This window comes from Malurus melanocephalus, unplaced genomic scaffold (assembly GCF_030028575.1).
Source record: "Malurus melanocephalus ecotype Western Australia unplaced genomic scaffold, MMel_1.1 scaffold_260, whole genome shotgun sequence".
Lineage (NCBI taxonomy): Eukaryota > Metazoa > Chordata > Aves > Passeriformes > Maluridae > Malurus > Malurus melanocephalus.
The window spans coordinates 149,313-166,952 of NW_026623492.1; the positions used below are offsets into that span (position 1 = coordinate 149,313).

Genomic DNA, 17,640 nt, shown 5'->3' on the forward strand with positions numbered 1-17,640 from the left:
TATATATATACTCTGCAAGCATTGCAACTGTATTTCAGTGTCAGAACCAGCTGGATTTCCTATGTTGCTATAGCACRCTTCTCTGTCTTTTATATTGTTTGGTGCAGAAATTCTGTTTCTGCATACTAAAGGCACTTTTCTGAAAAATAGTTGACTAAACATTTGTGATGTGCACACATATAGGCATATAATGCAGTATTATGCATTTTTTATAGTCTGATTGGGGCATGTAATTTTTTTATTTCACCCCATTCAGCTTTTTGCTAAGAGTAGTGTTCATGTTACTATCAGAAGCAATTTACGTTCTTTTGCCTAATATTTGGCAATACCGATTTCAGTTTAATACTCTGCAACCTTATAAAATCCACTGCTGAGTATCACACTGATTCAGCTTCAGTGAGTTCAAAATACRAACTTTCCTGTTTCACAGGAAAAACATTTAAATGCCTTCTCTTTTTCTTTTCATTTAATTGAACATCTGTAGTGGGAACAGACAGTAATCCTACAGGAGCTTAAATGCTTTGTTCTAGTGTCCAAAGGAGTTGAGTGCAGAACAAGGAATTCTCTTTGCATGTTTGTCCTTGGAACTATTTGATCTGGAAGGGATTGAAGGATTTGGATTTTCTTCCTTTGATTGKGAGGGCCATAAATGCCTTAATGTACGTCTTTCTGCAGTCCACACGCAGCCCATTTGAGGAACCTGGAGAAAAACTTGTATGAGTTGTACAACCATGTACAATTTTCAATTTAGGAAAATGGTTTACATTGAAGTACTTTTCACTGTTTGTGTTGATGTTGCTATGCTGCTTTGTGGAGTACTCTGAATAAGAGAAGCAGCTAGAAATGTGAATTGTTCCAACTGTGATGAGAATTGCTAGGTATCCCAACAACTTCCATATTATGACCTGCATTTTAACTTTCTAATCTCAATGTGCTTTAATGGAGGCAGTCTTGTAAACCACCGTCTGTGACCTAAAACACAATACAAAGTTGTTTTGGGCATCTTGAAGATATGTCCCACTGGCCAGCTACCTTTTGTGCTTCTGTGTAATAGCCATCAATTTTAGTCATGGCAGCAGTGATTAAGAGCAGACTGAGGCCTTTAAATTCCAGAGTGCTTCTCAGTTTGATTCAGCTCAGATTCCTCTACCTAGACTTCTGAGGAATGCTGGGTTCCAGCTGTAACTCTCCTGCTGGTGAAGCCATGCAGCCAGCATTGCAGTCTGTACATATCGGTGGTGTACTTGTTCTTTGCATGGCTAGTGGTAGGAATGACGGATGGGCTTGCAACAGCCTGGAGCTCTGGGGTTTGGTAGGTCTTGGGGTGTGGTGGTGTTCTGGCAGCCTCCTTGGGTTCTCTCCTCCTGCATTCCTCATTGAGGGCTGTCCCTTAGCTGAGGGCTGCTCTTCTCCCTGGCGCTTGTTCTGATTTTTTTCTGTGTTACCTGGCCTTTAGTTTATGTATTTCACTACATGTTTCACATGTTTATGTACTTCACTACATATTAATTACTCTGTAGAATATTGCTTTTGATGTTTCAAAAAGTTTACAAAATTCTTGTACTGGTCCCCTGTTTCATCCTCATCTGAGGATTCCCATTACTTTTCAGACTTTGCGAAGTGATGTGAGTTCTGTACCTTATCACAGGTTCATGAGAGATAAATRCTAATGCGCTTTGTTTACTTTAGGAGGTCTTGGTTACGGCCACAAGCTCAAGTCCATTGGAAAAGGCAGCGGCAACAATGCAATAGTCACCAGCAATCCCATGACAGTTCAACAGCTGGGACCTCTTTCACCTCCTGCTGATCAGCTTTCAACAGCATGCAGCCAGATCAGCCCTAGCTTCCAGAGATCTATGGATGCTTCCAGCCTGAGTGCTTCTCCGTCAGATACAAGGTCCTCTATTGCCTTTTTATATTCAGTACTTCAAAAGGAGGGGGTTTTAATTCTTCTCTAATTAAAATGTGACATTTCTGATTATTAAAGTAAGAAAATCATGCTCTGTTATGCCACAGGAAATTGAATTCCATGAAATTTAATTTGGATTGGCTCCAATCATAGTGTTTGGATAATTCAAATAGTGGGTGAAATTTGGCCACACGAAATCTATGACAGGATAGGATGTATGATAGGATTTTTTAATTAGATAAAGGCCATTTTACAGTCACAAACTAGATTTTTGTGCTAGGTATAAGAAGTGTTAYGGAGGACGAAAGCAGAAATAGTCCATGTGTTATGTCTACACAGTGCTAAGAGTGCCATGTCAATGCCTGTCAAATAACACTAAGGTCAGATAAAAAATCATAAATGGTCTGCACATGTTCCTTTCTCGTCATCAAATACTTTTGCTTTCAAATAGTTTGTTTACACAGTTCAGTTAATCAGATCAATTGTCTCTGAAAACAATTTAATTTTCCTAGTTCTGGTGARTAGATAATGAAAAATATGACCTCTTCCTGTAAATGTTGCTTTTTTATATCACTGCTCCACAGATAAATACTTGTTAATTTATTTAAAAGCATAAATAAGTTTTGAGATTATGACTTTGAGTGTTGTCAACAAGCATGAATTAAGGGAAAACAGCTATTTTACAACCACCCTACAAATACATTAGGCACAACCYTGGATGTTAAACATTCAGTGAGAAAACATTCTAATGTATTATTTTGGAATCTACATCCCCACTGCCTACTGAGTTGAAATGTAGTTTCTTATTTACAGAAGACCACAATGGTCTTTATTCTCAAAGCAGTTTACATTTTACTATAATGCTTTATTACAAGCCAAAGAACATTCCTGAAATAATTAAAATTGGTGTTGTGCAACTGGAAGAAAACCTTGCACTACCCTTAAGATAATTTTTAACGTTTCTGTCACTTCAGTTGTGAAGACTGAGTCCCCTGGGAAGATTAACAAAATTAATTATGCTTTCTGTGTAAACATGCCAGCAAAAACCATTCAGTGCTAAGATGAAGATAAATAACAAATCCAAAGACCTGCCTTTCAGATCTAACAAAACTGATGCTAGAAAAATATAATTACGCAGTTGTTACTTATGCAYTTCAGGTGTGCCTGCATGGTACCAAACATGGAATGTGTGGTTGGATGTACTGTGTCAGTACTGAGTTACACAGTTTTGGTTTTATTTCAACAAAACATTTACTAAGGGCAAACTGAAGTTGAAACTGGCAGAATCAAGGTGCTGATGTCCCTAGAGTATCTTTTAATGATTTATCAATGAAGGTGTTATAAAATTAGTTTGTCATACTAAGAATGTCCATTTCAGCACTTTTGATGTCAAATTTACTGTTTTATAGGGCAAAAAACAAAAGAAATTTAAACTCAGATTTTAACTCACAGACTGTCAGTTTGGRGGGGTTTTGTTTGTATTTTGGGGGGTTTGGTTATTTGTTATTGGGTTTGGAGCTTTTTTTTTTTGTTGTTCTTTGATTAAATTTCTTCAGCTATAAACTGCTTTTTTCTAAATGAAGTTGACTGATTCTTCCTAGGCAAAGTGCCTTCTCTGGATTTTATTTCTTAGGCACCATGAACTGTGTTCTGGCAGCTCAATCCAAAACAGCTTAATTGCTGAATTTGCCAAAACTGAAGACAATTGTCTTGATTTTCACTGATGGAAGAAAGAAAACAGTTGGCAAAATCAGAGTTTTGCTACAGATCACATCAGATTCTGGTGTATAGACCAGGGGGGTTTAAATCTTCCTCATCTCTTTCGAGTTTCTGCAAAACATTCTTGGAGTATTCAGTTGTGTTGCTTGAAACCAGATGTAATTCTGCCATTTGCTTTGATGCAAGTCAGAAAATTATCTAGCAGAGAGCAAAAGGTTCTTGGCTAATAAATAGGAGACCATGAAAAAAGAGAAAAACACAGTTTTTACTCTTCCATGTTGATGTTTAAAATTCTGGATTATAATCTGACATTTTGGCCTCTGTACACAGAGTGAGAATAAAATGTAATTGCAAGTAATCTTTTGTAAATGTTAATGAAAGATCTGGTTCAAACTCAAACCAGTTTAGATAACAGTAAGCAGATGTGCCAGGTAAAACCGTCTGAGAATCTGCCACTCTGATAGAGCAGGCCCTTCAGTTTTGTATTAGGTTTATTTATTTTCCCCCTACTAGAAAACTACTGAGTCACAGTGTGGGCTGAATTTTAAAGAAACCTTTTTTTTTAGGAGCTAGAATCTTTATTATATTTGAATTTAGACGCTGAAGTGGAAAGCAAGCTTCTTCAAATTATCTGGATATTACTTACTGTATACTGGAAATTCTGTGCCAGCTTTTTATTTTTGTCCTATGATGAGATTTTTAAAAGACAGTTTTTCTTCAGATTCACTCATGGATATGTCCCTTTGTGTAAGGCATTATTAGCTTTTTGTATGACACTGGTCCTACTATGCATCTGATTAAAATTCTTGTCAGTACAAAAATACACTTTTTCTTGATGCATGATTTCTTTTTCTTTATTCATAAAAGAGAAAATAAAAATTTAAATAAACTGGCAAAATAACTCCACCATCTCCTTATGTTTTCTAGCTGTGAATATGTACAGCATAGCGTGGAGAAATCAAACCTGACTTGCTTATTGTGCTCTGTTGTGTGGATCTGTATTTGGGGTCGCAGCATACTAACACGATTTAATCTCCCTGTAATGAACTCTGCTTCAACAACACCCATTGACAACAGACCCAGCAGCCTAAATCAACTTTTTCACAGACAGTCATCCCTTTAGATCCACATGGTACACAGAACTGACCTGATAGAGTAGTCTCTTTTTTCTCATTTCTCGCAATGCAGATTGTAGTCAGCATGCTAATCGTGCTTTTTGTCAGTGGTCTGTTTTGCAAGTGCCATTTAAACCCTGATGGCGTAACATAAGGTCCATGACAGTACCCTGCACTGGCATTGAATCAGAACAGGATGTTTCTTGTTCTGAAGCAGCAGATCTACCACGCGTTACAAATCCAGCGTCTCATACAAAGGGAGATTTAACTGTCTCTCCCAGTGGTCACCACAGCAAGGCTTGCTGCTGTTTTAAGCTACATTTTCCCTGTTTGTGAGCTATCTTACAGATATGGCACCAGCAAACTGCTTCCTCTCTGTCTCAGCCTGTGCCAAGCTTCCCCTCCTTCATCCTTGATCCATTATTGAAATTCCTTGCTTCTTCAAAACTGTGTTGTGAAAATAGTAAACCCAAGAATTAAATACTCAAAGCATGAGATGCATAGGCTTCTTGAGGTTGTCAGGTTTGTCTAGATACATACCTGGTTCTTGCTGCTGTTAGAGCCCCTTAAAAATAGAAATTTATATACTGATAGCACCGCTAGCTGGCAGGAAATCCAAGTCTGACCGGGTGTGAACTGGAAACAAAGAAATAAATCCACTTGACCTTTAGCCAGCATTTGCAGCCATGAATCAGGGCTTCTGATGTCCTTTTATTTMCTTTTTATACCCTTTTATAGATAAATCATACTTTTAATGGTCTGTATGTTGGGGTTTTTTAAGATACTCAAAGAATATTTGCAGTATGAAGAAGTTGCATGATATCTCTGTGAAAAACGAATGATAACAGCAAGATTACACTTTTGTGAAAAGTTTTGATTGCTGACTTGGAGGCAGATAGATCTTCAAATCAAATCTAAATAGCCCCTTCAACTAGTTCTCCTACATTACTCCTTTATTTTGTTTGTCTTGTAAAGTTAGATAATATCTGTATTTATAAACTTGATATATAAAACTGCTGTAGGGAAGTATTTGTAGTATTTGTATGCATTGCAATTGACAAAGTCATTCAGGGTGAATATTTATTAAACAGTTTTCTTCCAGTTATTTTTAAGCAAAAGAAAATGGCTGACTCAAATCAATATGAGTTTCATGTAAGGCAGGAACATAATGCTTGGATTCAAAGTCCAAACCTATTTACACCACAGTCAATGAAAATAAGTGTGTTAATTTCTACAGTGGTGATCAAGAATCYTTACAACAGTTTTTCCTCAAAACCTTGAAGTTTTAAAGCTTGTTTCCTAAGTGACCTGTTCACAAGTCTGTTGCCTTTGTGTAACTGCTGGTGCATTAACTGAGCATGCTAAACTTGAGTACCTAATAGGGAGAGCTTTTCTCACATGCMGGCTTTTCTTAATTTTGTGTGTGTGTGTGAAGGTAAAACAACTCCTACTGAATTGTCTAACTTCTTATTTTATTGTGCTTTTATTTCAGGTCACTCTTGTCATGTGAGTCTCTGGCCTCTACAACATTAAGCTTGTCAGAAGGTCATTCTCCTTTGAGTGTTGAACAAGAGTGGTCACACAGGTACAGGACACTTTCTTCTGTTCCTCCTGATCATGGTTTACAAAATAGGAGTGAGCTGGGGGATTTACTAAGTTTTTCACCTGAAACTTCTGTGTCCAGTAATTCACTGTCGTCCTACTTTTATGGCATGGAAAATAAGCACTCCCCTTACTCTAGTCCTTGCCAGTCTTCAGCCTGGTCTCAATCAGCCCGCTCCAAAAAGAGGGCACTCCCTCTGTCTCCTCTGTCAGACGGCATTGGGATCGAGTTCAATACGATTATCCGCACATCCCCAACCTCTCTGGTGGCCTACATCAACAGCTCCAGGGCATCGCCAGCAAACGTCTCTCCACAGCCTGAGGTCTATGGACATTTTTTGGGCGTGAGAGGAAGCTGTATACCCCAAAATTTCTCTGTTCCAGCTGCTCAGAAAGGCCTCCACATGGCGAATGGCAACGTCACCTTTCCAGGGTATGTTGAGAACAGGGCTGGTGAGTACCAGCAGCTGCAGCAGCTGGAGCAAGCCAGCTTGCAGATGGCTGCTGCAAATAACGTGGTGATCCAGCAGGGCGTGCTGCCATTGGACAGCCAGGCTGTGCACATCCTGAAAGATCAACAGCTGGATGACTTCTCAGTCTCYGTTGCTGACATGCCTCTTCCGCCCCTGCTGCTGCCACCACCCCCTCCCCAAGGGCCGCCCCCTCCGTACCAYGCTCACCAGCTCCGGCGCCCACACRGCATCCCCAGCCACGGCCACGCGCTGCCGGTGCCGCCTGCCCCGCGTGCCCTGCTGGAGGATGACAGTGAGCTGGATGAGTTCAATGGCAAGCATGGCTGCTGCTGGGTTGACTGCGGGAAGCTGTATGAGCAGCGAGAGGAGCTGGTGCGGCACATAGAGAAGATCCACATAGACCAGAGGAAGGGAGAGGACTTCACCTGCTTCTGGGCAGGGTGCCCTCGAAGGTTCAAGCCATTTAATGCCCGTTACAAACTGCTGATTCACATGAGAGTCCACTCAGGAGAGAAGCCGAACAAATGCACAGTAAGTCTGAATTCTGTCTCTCTTACCAGCTCTCTATTTCTTAGGAAAATGTAATGAAGTTGTAATTCTGCCTTTGGTTCTCCTATTTAATGATGCGCTTATAGTCTGTGAGAATGAATGACTCTTCCATCTTCCCACCTAAATAGAAATATGTTCTTTAATTTGACACCTACCAACAGATGGGATAAAACAAAATGTTATTTCCTACATTTATAAACTCTTTACTGTAGATTGCAACAAGTGACACGATACACCTTCAAAAAGCAAAACTGAAGTACAAAATTGAAGTCAAGTATTTAAGTACTTGCATGAAGGACACATGCAGGAAAAGTGCCGCAGAATAAATATCACGATTTATCCTGAAATATTCTTGCATTGTGTTACACCTTTTTGACTTGAAGAATTTTGAAGACCTTGCCTAATGTTACCATGAGAAACTGAGAAGAGCTGGGCATTTTTTTAAGACGGCTTGTTCTACTACAAACAAAAGCCAGACCCACGCACTTAATTCCAGGAGTACATGAGGAATAAATCCCATAATAATTTTTCTGTGCACAGATTTTAGCTGTGAGCATTCAACCCCCAAAGTCACGTTTTTCTTGCTGTTTYTCCTAGGGTCACTTCAAGTCAGTCAATATGTAGGTAGTCACTTGGGTTAATAATCTGGCTGTTAAGGATCTGTTTATGCTTAGTCTCCAGTGCACCATCTGTAATCTCTTGAGATTCTTGAATTGCCTCATTATATGGTCTGTACTTCGGATGACGGTGAATTTCACCTTACTAAGTGCTTATTTCAGGTGGTCAGAAAGCAGCCTCACCAGTGCAGTTTTGGGTGCCCAGCACAGACTCATAAAATGATGAATTTATGATTTCGAGGAATAACCATTGATTAAAAAATATTTTTACCTCTGGTGAAATATAAATTGATGCTTGGAGTATATATCAGTGTATATCTTGTTGAATAATCGTTTTACATGATGTAGATGTTGGTTTGTAAGTAAATAGAAAAGGTTTTTTCCTTTGTTTCTTCAAAGGGCCAGCGTCCTTCAGAATAGAGTAGATATCTTTCCAGATTTATCTACTGAATTTAAAGGACCTGATAGAGTTTGTCATGGTCATGACACTAGAAAGGTATTTTATCCTTCCCTTTTTCACACCAGAGCCTTAACTCAGACTCTCTGCTCTCTGAATATTTTCTTTAATTCCATAACACTGTTTTTCTGCTCTCTAGATATATTGGATCAGGGTTTACCATTAATTTCAGTTCCTTGTTTAGGATTTCTTATCACCTTTGTGGGAAGAGAGAGAATGAGGGAAAAAAAAGAATAATTATGAGTAAAAAAAAAAATTTTCAAGAGACTGTCACACTGGAATTAAAGAGATGGAAACAGACATATGCAGATGAGTAAGGACAAAAAACACSATGAAAAAGAGGTCAGGAAAGATGAAAGAGCACAGAAAAAGAGTAAATCCAACTACCCACCGTCTTTCTGAAATAAGGATTATGATGAAGGATCTTGTAGTACTGTGGTAACACTCTGTATTCTGARCTGCCCTCCCTGTTCAGAAAGGGAGCACTGCTTACAGTGACCTTGGAATTATAAAGCCTCCTTGAGGAGTTCTTAGCTTTGAAGGAATCATCATTCGCTGTTGATAAATAATGTGTAAGTGGATAAGGTATTTCATATGATAAAATTTTTGAGATTACTAAACCAAAGCTAAAGTGCATGCCAAATCCTGCCATGTCACCAAAAATTAAGAGGTGTCTATATCAGTTTCTTAAAGAGTGATGGCTTTTTAAACATTAGAAAGTGTGTTTAATTTTACTGGCCTTAAGCAAGCATTGCTGGATAGCACCAAGAACTTTGCATATCAGAAGCAGCACCCACATACTGCTGTTTCTTTCATGTTGAGACTTGTGATGAAATGTAGAAATGCTGAGGGTGATGTGATAACCCTCATGATGTGAATATAAATCTAGAACACAGGCTGCCTTTCTTGGGATAAGCATGCAGAAATGGCATCTTTAGCATGGTTTGAGTGAAATAACTTGCTGCTTTATTCATTTACCATTTCACAGATGGTGTGAATTTGGAAAAATGTATTTGGCTTTCTAATGCCCAGCAACCATGCTCTGTTAATAAGTTTAGCAAATTTACTTCAGTCAAACATCACACCTTTCTCACCAAGCAGTGAAATTTGCAATCATACCAATTACAAATTGATAGAGGTTTCAACAGTGAGGTAGTTGGGAGAGCATTTTGGGCAAGATGATAATGAAGTACGATTTCCTAATTGACAAAAAATTATGCAAAAGAAATCTGAAACTTTTCACCAAACCTCTGTGAATGTATGCTTTTAAGGGCACAATCAAAACACTCCATTTATAATATTTATATGTCCATCTAGGATCTGTCTATAATTTATTTTCTGGTTCTATGTGTAGCATGCTTTTTTCTCTAAAATTATTGTAAAGTAGTAGTCTCTATGTCCATTGCAGTTTACAGACTAGTAAGAGGCAGTCCAGTAGAGCAAGCAGGAAAAAAGAAGGAAAAATACCAAATACACATCTCTTACATGAATGAACCAGATTTACTGTAAAGAATGTAGCAGAAGTACCAAGTCATTGGGGGGAACTATCTTAATATAATCTATTAAGACATCCTGTAATCAGAGGCAGGCAGTGACACCAGTCATCTTAGTGCCATCACACCCCAATCATTGTGTAAATGTTTCATGTGTTGGTGGTTCATAACAAGTTTGCAAGAGACAATCTTCTCATTAAGCGTAAATTGCAATGGGTCAGGTCGATATACTTATCCTTGTCCAGTATATTTATTTGTCAATATTGTTTACCTCTGTTCTGCTGTGTATTAAAAGTGCATTGTTACATCCTGCGCTTCGTATGTCAGTGGATTGCTGTGAAAGGTCAGTGAATTTTACATCAGTGAGTTTTACAGGGTTTCAGTAATTTTTAAGGTGAGGGTTTCTTCTAAGTTGTAATGTTGTATCAGTAGTGGAGATAAGTGAAATCAGATACGCAACTGGACTGCATAAGCTGAACTTTATAACATAATTCTATCCTTACTTTTTATCGTTCTGTGATTATGAAATCATTTAGTTCGTAATAGACTTGAAGAACAGCTAGGACTGCAGTACTTGATGTGCTTATGGTTAAAATCAGAGCCAAGTGACCTCAGCATTTGTTTTGCTGCATCTGAGCTAGTATCTTTTTATCTATGTAACAAAAATTTGGGGCAATAAACTACAGCTGCAAGCRATACTCTAGTCTTTAGTTCCTGCTCGTTCTGGATGAGCTGGTTTTTTTTTTTTTGGTTTTTTTTTTGATGCTGGAAGATAAGAGTATTGAAGGGTGAGTAGTAATCAAATATCAGCACATAAAAACATATGACGACCAGGATAATCAGATCTAAACTTAAAGACAAGCATTCTTAAGGTCAGAAACTCAGAATGTACTTGTTCTTACATACTAATGTAACTAAGGCAAAGTGGAAAATAATTGCATACCAATCCTGATGGATTTATTTCATACTGTTGTTTTTATGTGAATTGAGCTCTTTTTTCTTGTCTTTAACTGAATTTGCTACTGTTGCAGATGAGGTTTTAACAATTTAATTTGATCTATATTCTCCATGTAATGAAAAATAATGGTGTATTTTTAATTTCTGTCTGTTTTAGGAAGACTGTTTCTTGTTCTGAACAGCTACCAAAGAACCCTTTAATTTTAAAAAGTAGGAATTTTTCTGAGTTCTGCATTTTGTTTTACCAAAGCAGATGACTGTGTTTGACCTTGCTTTATTAAATGGAAATCTGTGAAGTTGAAGAGGACCTGCATTCAAGAAGTTGATTTGTTTGGAATAGGAATTCTTTAAATAGTTGTTAAAATGCATTGGGCTCCCTTACTGTTCATCAAACATCTTTCATGTTCTATTCCAATTTACTGCACCTGGGAAGCRTTCTTCTTTTCAGTGATCTGGTTTAGTGACTACAAAAAGTTATTCTTGACATGGTAATACATATTTAGTGTCTACTTCTGAATTTCTTTATATGAAGTAGGTATAATGTTCAAATGTGTTGCATTTATCAATTAATCTAGGCATTAGCTTGCACTTTGTAGGARTAAGTTAAATAAGAAAAAAGTGAATGAAAAATTAATATTGAAATGCAAGCAGTAAGTACAACAGTGGTTGAGATAAAATCTTTAACGGGTGCCAGAAGTGACTACACAACAGCATTTGAGGCTTCTGCAGATTTCCTTTGTGTTAGAARAAAGCAGAATTCCCAACAGCTGTTGAAACTTCACAGTAGCAATTGGCAAATGCTGATCTTTGTTCTCTTTGTCTCTACCTATGAGCTYGTTTTCTACTCAGGTTCCCTTCTTTTATAGTGAACATTTTCACTTTTTAAGTTCAGCTGCAATAAGAGGTATTTAATTAGCTTTTTTGTCCTGTAACATTAGGCTTAACATRAATATGTGAGCAGCAATAGCGTGTTGTTAAATTCCAAGATTATACTTTACAGTTTCATTCAGATGCATTTGGAATGCTTCCCCTTTTGAAACTGAATTCAGTCTTTTCACTTTCTGTAAATTCTGAGCTATGCTTCAGTTCAATGCCWTTAGTATTACTATGGATACTTCCATATGACCACCTGTTTTAGTGCAGTTGCTTCATGTGATTTAAACCAATCAAATTGCAATTTAAACCAATTTAAACAAATCAAATTGCAATACTAGCAATTTAATCAAATTGCTAGTATTCCTGTCAGATTTGAAGCAACATCCATTTAGCATCTGCTAAATACCTGAAATTATCCCACAACACGTCTGTCGGCAAAGCATGTAAAACAGAAGGTGTGGTGAAAAAAACAACATGAAACTTAAAACACTTATCTAATGTTTTGTTTTTTTTGAGATTCAAGCCAGCTTCCTTTGGTGAGCATGAGTATTTAGATGGATGTGTATATGTGCTATTTTAAGAATATGTCCTTGGAAAATGGTGTTTAAATTGAAATTTTGATTAAAACCAGAAATGCATTCTCTAAGAATGATAGGGATTTTTTTTCCATCTTCAGGCTTTAGCATTGTGTCTTCATATAGTGTCTTATATATGGCATGTTCAGATATTTTATTTACAGTAAATTCCAAATTTCTTGATAGGAGAAGATCATATGACATCCTGTATTGCACTGAAATCTTGATAAAATAGAAACGATACAAATTTTTGAATTTGTTTTTGCTTACGTGCTTTCAGATGACTTTTCACTCTGCTAAAGTAGCATTTGAGCACTTTGTCTTTAACAGTGTCACAAGAATGGTAATTTAATTGTTGAGTCAAGTTGCTGAAAATTAGAGCCAAATTTACAGTTGCCTGTTGCTAATTTTTTCAACAACTCAGTAAACAATTTGGATCATAAATACCATGGAAAAGGCAGAGATACATGATTAATTAGACTATATCATGGTGTACGGATACAGGAAAGTTGGATTTTAGTTTCCAGTCATAAAGCTAAGCTTTCTTAGATCTCACCAGCTGGTGCAACCTTAGTAATCTGCTGGTCATGGTTATGATGTCTTAGCTATTTAAAGAAAAAACAAATTACAAATTCTGGGCATCCCTTCACAAACAGCTCGAGCTCCCGTGATCACATCAGATGGCATCTAGTCCAAACTAATGAATTTTGCCTCTCAGTAATGGTTCTAATGGTCTTTCAATATTATCCTTTCAGTATGAAATATATGATGTGCCCATAGTTGAGAATGTAATGATAGTTGCTTTTCCTTTGGCTTCTGAAGATGAACAGCTTCCACTTGAGTTCAGTGAGCACAAGAGGTCTTATGGTGCCCAGGGTACTGACTCCCAATATCAGAACATCTCTTAATGCATTCAAAAAATGCAAACCAAGCTCCTTAGAACTGGTGATAGTGAAAAATGATAGCTAGAGATCTATATGTTATGCTACTGAATAAAACACTTATGAAACATCTAATTGCATTATTTTTCTTCTAATGAAAAATGCTAACAGGCGTATTTTTGATTTCACTGTAATCCAGATCATGAATGTAAATTATCTCAAAATAAAAACGAACATTTCTAATTGCACAAATACTTAAGTTTGTGTGGAAAGGTTTCTAATTTATTAGCTCTCTGTGCTTGTGGATAGGCAAAAAAAATCTATTTTATTTATTTTTATTTCCCTAGCGTAATTCTAATGGAATATAGTTTAGATATTTTTCATTGCTATACCAAACGATAAACAAATGGTAAGCTTAAAAAATGAAGCATTCTTATATTTCATCTGCTTGAAGTCAGGAATACTAAAACAAACTTTGCATCTGCCAAAATTTCAGCTGGAAGAAATTTGGAGAGTATTCTGGTGTTGAGTTTTTGGTTGGATGGTTTTGCGTTTGTGYTTTGTGGTTTTGTTTGTTTTTCAGACTTGGGTTTTAAACTAGAAAATCATTTAAGTTCAAAGCTGAGAGGGTGGGGGGTATGGGGCTGATGCTACTGTTGAGGGTTTAGAGCATGTTTGTGTGAAGTATTGGGAGATTGGATTACTCTTCACGTCTTGAAATATTTTTAGATAACTTCTGCTGATTTCTGATATTTTACTTTGTATTTTCAGTATCCCTGTTTGGTTGGTGACTGGATCTCTTTCAGGAACAGAGGCAGTAAAATTTGAAACCTTCCATTTAGTGAGAGAAAAGGCAAACAGTATCAGATGGGAAAACAGAAAATGCAAGCTATGACACAGTTACAACAGAAACAGACAGAGACTTTTCCCAGAAAACATGATTCTGTTTTAAAGAAAGGAACAGAGGTATAGAGGGAAGTAGTTAATAGATTGTGCTGTCCATTGCAATGCTACTCTTTCAGAAAGGAAATACAGTTTTAAGTAAAAGTAAACACCCTGTCGGCTTTATTCAGGTGATTGACACTGATTTCCTAAGGATTAGGGGTTTAATTAATGCTTCTGGTGTTCTGCGGAAAACTTCCCAGACATCTAAGTCTTATGGTATATCTGTGAACATAGGCTTTAAAAACAAGTGTTGAGTGTTAAGCTGTATGGAATAATCATTGGATTATTTGTACCGAGTAGTTAGGAAATGGGAAAATGTCACATGTCTTTTTGCACCAGTTAGGCATGTTGAAAGCCCAGTGCAGATGTATGCTAAAGCATCCTGAGGTAGTTTGACATTTTCTCAGCATTCAGGTTTACTAGAAGGTATTATTAGTGACTTAATGCTTAAAGCACTCAAGAGAAGAGACTGTTTCTGTTTTAAAGGGTAAGTTGCAAAGCAAAAGTCTTGTACACTTTAGTGAGATTCTCCCAGGCAGAATCACACACAATTTCTGTGTGATTTCTGTGACATATGTGGAATCACAGAACTGTTTAGGTTAGAAAAGGCCTTTAAGATMACAGAGTCCAGCTGTTTACCCAACACTTGGGAGAAGAGGACAGCCCTCACTTCATTACAGCTTCCTTTTGGAAGTTGTAGAGAGCAATAAGGTCTCCCCTGAACCTCAAGCATTGTAATCCAAACACCGAGAAGACAAGATTCATCTTGATTCACTTGGATTCCTGAAGCTATTCTGTTTTATTGCCATTATAGTCCCAATTAGCTGGGSTGGCATTTAGCAGATGCCAAAAGCTTGTTTGCATTTGCAGATACTTGTAGGGTAGGTTTCCAAAGAACTTGGATGTGATAAGGATGAAGCAGTGTTTAGAACAGGATTATAGTAGGCTTTCCCTGTAACTGGTTGAAATAGGCATCTTGGACCAGGATATTATGAAATACCGCCAATGCATGTGATTGCTCTGTCACAGGAATATGGTTGCCATGCATCTTGGTGAAAAAGGGTTTGAATAACAGCTGAAAAAACATTTCTGAACAGGCTGTGTGGAAACAGAGTGATGTTTTTAGAGCTAGTCCCTGTGAAGGTTCAGTCTGTGTCTGTGTAGCGTGCTGGGTTTACTAAGAAACGGAAATTCGGAATGACGAGCTAGTGAGGGTGCTGTGACTGTTGTGTCTAGCACTGCAGTGGGACTCTGTTCTGTTCAATGCATCAGGGTTTGCTAAATGTTGCTGTAGCCACATGGTGATTGTTTTCTGGTACCACTTTTATCCACTCAGAAGGCTTATTTTTTCCTGTCAGTTAAAGACTGTTTCAATTAAGGTTTGGTATTTTCTTACTATTGTTTTTATGTATATATAGCAATTTTATTTTGTGGGTACTCAGCTCTTGAGAATTAACACTCATAATTACAAAGTTCATGATCGCAAGTGAATAATTTTAGAGAAATGTCACTGTGGTAAGAATTTTTTTTCATGAGTTGTTTCTTCATGAAATGTTGAAATGTAGTATTACTCAGCTGTCCATGAAACAGTGTTCTTGATACAAAGAGTGGTTGTAAATAATATCTCACCATCTCTTCTCCCTCTTTGAATGCATTCTTTTGGTCATCAACTGGCACAAGCTCAAGGAAAAGATCACATCATGCCTTTATGGGTACTCTTGGTACATTTCTATAAATACATTAAAACAAAATAGAATTTCTTTGGCTCTTCACTGTATTCTTACTATTTCACAACCGCAGAATTGCTTCCAAGGCTAATAGGGTGTTARCATTCAGAAATGCCACTTTTCCTCAATATCTATCATACTGTCAATGGGTATTTATACTTTTCCTAATAATATTCAGATTCCTGTTTTAAGTTGTAGCTATGCAAACAAGCTTATCTGGGCCAACAATAAAAAAACATTGATTTTAATTAGGAGTTGTCACATAACAGGAAAAAACAAGGCTCCTTTGTTTTATGAAAAGCCTGCTTTGCCTGCTTGCAAAAATGCATGGATTTCTTTTCAGTGGCTTTACATAACATGACAGAGTATGAGTCCTGTGATCCTGAAGCTTCCAAGTGATTCAGACATACTTGTCCAACTTTGTTTTCGATATTTGATGGTAATCTGTTACAGTAGTTGGTAGATGACATTAACATGAGATCTGCTTTGTTTGCATAAAGGAATGGGATATGCGTAAACTGCATTAGACAATATTTATGTTKAGACTGCTGAAATTAATGAGAGCACATTTTTTAAAAGAGCCACTGTTGAGAAAAAAGGTTGCTCAGTTTTGACTGTGTCACAAGGACTCTTGAGCTTTGAATGRCTGGATGAATGTGGTCTGAATCCTTTGTGTAAGTTAACAATGTGAGCTGCTAAGTTGTGACACTGATTTTATGTCTGCACCAGTGAAGTAGGTCCAGTATCACATAACTTGTCAAGGAGACATACAGATTGAGCAAATACTGTGGAAATTATTAGAATTATATTATCATTATAATGGCTCTGCAGGCACAGCGACTCAAAATATCTAACATCTCCCCATTTGAACTCAGACTCAGTTAAATGAATCTCTGTGAAGCCTGGGCTGGGGAACATGGCATTTCAGTGAATCAGTGGGGAGTTTGGTTCCAAATTAAAAGCAAGCCATCTGAAGGATTGTTGAGAGAAGTGTGAGAAGGTTCTCAAAAGTCTTTCTTGTGAATTTGTGAGTGCTGAGGTTTTCTCTGAAGGCAGAGGTTTACTACTTCTGGTTGTCATAGTAGCTGAAGGGCCACTGAATACAGCACTAGTCTTGAATACTGAGTCTGAATCATCACACACCTTGAGAAATGGTGATGGCCTCTTTGTACACTCATCTCCCACCATCCTACAGCTATCACAGTGAAAAGATTTTAGATAGTCTTTTTAAGGCTTTAAAGACAGCAGAAATAAACCCATCATAGCAGGTTCTATTTATTAWTTTCAGTTTTTACATTTCTGGCAGTAATATGCATTTTCATAGCAGTAGYTGGGTACTTTATTTTTTTCTATTAGGAAGGGAGAGATGGGTCAGTGATTCCATCCATTCCACAGCAGCTTTTGCAGTTGAATTAAGGTTAAAATGTTAATGTTCTGCTACTCTGAGCTGTATTTGTGACAGACCCTCTGTTATCATCAGGCAAAAATGGTATGTGGTCAGCAAGGAAATGGTACGCTCAAGCCTGAGTGAGACAGAAAAGARTAAAGTGACCTGAATAAGGAGAATTCTGGATTTCTTACATGGAGCAGGACAGTGTTCATCCGGCCCTTCAAGGCTTACGTGGCTGTGAAGTTCTGATACAATTTTATGTCAGAGATGTTAGGAGTATTTAAAGAGGAACAGAAGATGGGAATGAACTGCTTTGGTAAGGATAAATAACTATGAGAAATCATTGCAGAAAAAC

General features: G+C 37.5%; 1 protein-coding gene across 1 annotated transcript in view; it reads left to right on the forward strand.

Annotated features, from left to right (window-relative positions):
* Positions 1–1,698: 1,698 nt before the first annotated feature.
* The window catches only part of GLIS3 (GLIS family zinc finger 3), a 115,097-nt gene continuing 99,155 nt past the window's right edge, over positions 1,699–17,640 (forward strand). Inside the window, exons 1-2 of the mRNA XM_057375866.1 lie at positions 1,699–1,897; positions 6,236–7,349. Of these exons, the coding sequence (XP_057231849.1) occupies positions 1,767–1,897; positions 6,236–7,349 (1,245 nt within the window). The 5' untranslated portion in view covers positions 1,699–1,766. The remainder of the gene's footprint in view (positions 1,898–6,235; positions 7,350–17,640) is intronic.